The 2,948-nt window shown below is 40.7% G+C and overlaps 1 protein-coding gene across 2 annotated transcripts in view; it reads right to left on the minus strand.

Moving 5' to 3' along the window:
- Window positions 1-680: 680 nt before the first annotated feature.
- The window catches only part of LOC137437750 (calnexin), a 60,923-nt gene continuing 58,655 nt past the window's right edge, over window positions 681-2,948 (minus strand). For both annotated transcript variants that reach the window (XM_078766188.1, XM_078766189.1), the window contains one exon: window positions 681-1,522. In XM_078766188.1, the coding sequence (XP_078622314.1) occupies window positions 1,451-1,522 (72 nt within the window). In that variant the 3' untranslated portion in view covers window positions 681-1,450. The remainder of the gene's footprint in view (window positions 1,523-2,948) is intronic.

The following is a 2,948-nucleotide window of genomic DNA, read 5'->3' on the forward strand; positions in this document are numbered from 1 at the left end:
TATGGGAGACGATTTTTTTTTTTTTGCCGGATATAAAGCTCAGTGCAGCTGTCATGCACACATGGGCATGCAGACAAATACATGACAAAGCCACTGAGCTTGAGGAAGGTGCCATCAGTTCCCAGGGCACTGAGTACCAGTGATGCCACAATGGCACCACTTTTTCACTACACAGCAGGGAATTCCTTCCTCTGGATGCCAACCTATGGTGATTGTCCGCACTCTTTTTAAATGCTGGAGATCAAGCATGTAGCATGCACCATTTGGTCTTTGGGACAACCCAGCCATTGTTTAAACCGCCGACCTCCCAGACTCCGAGCAGACGCCAACTGTTACACCGAGTATTGGCATGTTTTTACTCCAGCTTTTGACCGGGCGAGGTAACCACCGCAGTGCAAAGGACGGAGGGGAGGATGGGCCTGAGGATGTGCATTGGCCTGTATTTCAGTTGAACACTGAATTTTCTTCAGTGAAATCTCTCCATAAACGATTTTTATTCCAAATGTGCAGCTACTTTAAAATCCTTAGCAGAGAGGTCAAGGTAAAGTTGAAGATTGATCGAATGGTCAGAGAGCAGGTATTCCTACATCCTGCTTTGGGAAATTTGGGTTAGTTTCGTTTTTCCTGTCATGGCAAACCATCCAGCAGTCAAACTCAAATGAAGTTAGGAATATTCAGCGTTCAGGTCAGGACACATGGAATTGCTTTATTTGGAGCATCAGGAACCTTGACATGATTGTTTTTGGGCCGTGTCGTTCAGTTACAGTTTAAAGGTAATGTTCAAATGCAAGTTCAACATTTTATTTATACATTTTTGTTGTAGTCAACATTCAAAAACTCTGAAAGTAGCTTTAACTAGGGATCATAGCACAGGATAAGCTAGAAACAGCACTCGGTGAAACTCACTAACAAGGTAAATGGGGATGGGCCTTTACTCAAGCAAGCTATGTACAGTGGAATAATCTCTTCTTGGTACAGGCTCGATCCAAATTGCAATGGCAATAATTTACCGGACAATACAGACAGCAAAAACAGGATGAAAATTAGTTTGTGATTTAAAGATGTAAAAAAAAAAGAAAAGAAAAAAAGTTTTTTTTAACCTCCCCATCCTAAAGAAATCACAATTAACAGCCTATTATTAAACAAGCTTCAACTAAAATTAAACAAACCTCATGCTTAACACAAGGAAACCGAAAGGCGATTTGCAAACCAGTTTTACCTTCTGTTAGACTTCGTTGTAAAGATTTTAAACACCAACGAACCAGTGCATTTCCTGTACGAAAGCTCCAGATGCGTGCCAGAGATACCAGCAATCGCACTAACTTCCATAAAAGTAAGATACTCGAATTGGCATCAATCTTCAAAGTTTATCTGGTGGGTGGACACGGACCAGAGGTCGGGTCTTGCACGCCGTACCCACACCGCCACGTGTTAAGCAGCTCACCGTGCTTCATTCCTTCCGCAATTTCCGCTTTCGGGGAGACATTTTTCCACCATCGGCATCGTTGACCTGCGTTTGAGGCTGCGGAAGGGAAAAAGATCAAGCTCAGACGGACGATGCATTCCAAAAAGTTGGTTCAGTGACAAAATTGTAAACAAACTTATTATTTCCTTCAAATACATCAGTTGTAAATTTACTTCCATAAAGTCATTTCCGACCTCCGGTGACGTTCATGATCTGATTTCTCTAAACATTCCTTATCCTGCACTGCTTCCCAAAGCTCTGACCAAGAGAGCTTGGTTTCAGCCTTTGCCCCCATCCTTCCAGGTCAGATAGCATATGCCTCTTCCTCTTCCCTAAACTATACCCAGCATGGTTGACTTTTCCAGACCTTTGCTTTTTTTTGGCATGCACGGTGTCCAAAATATAAGTTTGTTATACATTTAACATGGATGATACACAGGTCATACATTTTAGGTCAAAAATGCATTTTGTTTTCATATATTAGGATACACAATATACATGCATTTAATTCTTAACTACAGGCCAGGTAGTTTACTCCCAATTATAAGCAAAGTCTTCAAATCCATCAACACAGCTGACAGTTTCTTCTCAATAGGCTAATTTCTGATTAGTAGTTAGATTGTTTTGGCCACAACTTCTGACACGGTGCCGCTTCTCCCAAACCAATGGAATAAGGGCTATGGGTGAGGCTAACCCCAAATAAACAAGAGGTCAGGGCTGTCTCAACATGTCAGGCAGTCTGGTATACAAGGCCACCTTTTTTTTTTCCTGGCTCGCTGAATTCTTCCACTTACACATTGCAACTCAACAAGTCATTGTAGAGTCTGGAGTGACCCAAGGCAGCATTTGGAGGATAAAACATGTACCTCATATTGACCCTTCTCTAGAGAATCAAAGTTTCAGGAATTCACAAAATGCTACAGATAGCCCAACAAACAGTATGACAGGCCTCCCTGGAACAGATCTCATGCTGGACTGCCACAAGGAACCTTTTGCTATTACCTATGAGAATGACAAATCTCTCAATGCCACCTCATATATACAGAACGATCATCAAATGAACCCATATATCTATTTTCACAAACAATTGGAAGAAGTACAGTTTCTCCAACTTTAGCCTCATAACCCCCAATGTCTATTGGGCAGATGAACACAACAATGGACAACAAGTTTGCTACAGAGGTAAAAGTAAATGTGTTGGACTAATTAGGGTATGCCGATTTCGAATCTGAAATCAAAATTAAAGCAAGGATTTTAGTTGCAGGGGAAAAAAAATGTAAACCCAATGTCATGTATTTTGAGTGTTCTTTTTACAACTGTATATACTTCACTATTATAGTCTTTATATATTTAAATATTATATTTCAGATTCATATGAATAGACAAATATGTTGAACAGTGTAGACTGCTTTTGCCACCGTATTGTGGCAAGTATATGCCTCATACCAAACGGAAAAAAAACATAATAAATAGCCCCATGGGG

Source organism: Myxine glutinosa, chromosome 12, assembly GCF_964187855.1.
Source record: "Myxine glutinosa chromosome 12, kmMyxGlut1.1, whole genome shotgun sequence".
Lineage (NCBI taxonomy): Eukaryota > Metazoa > Chordata > Myxini > Myxiniformes > Myxinidae > Myxine > Myxine glutinosa.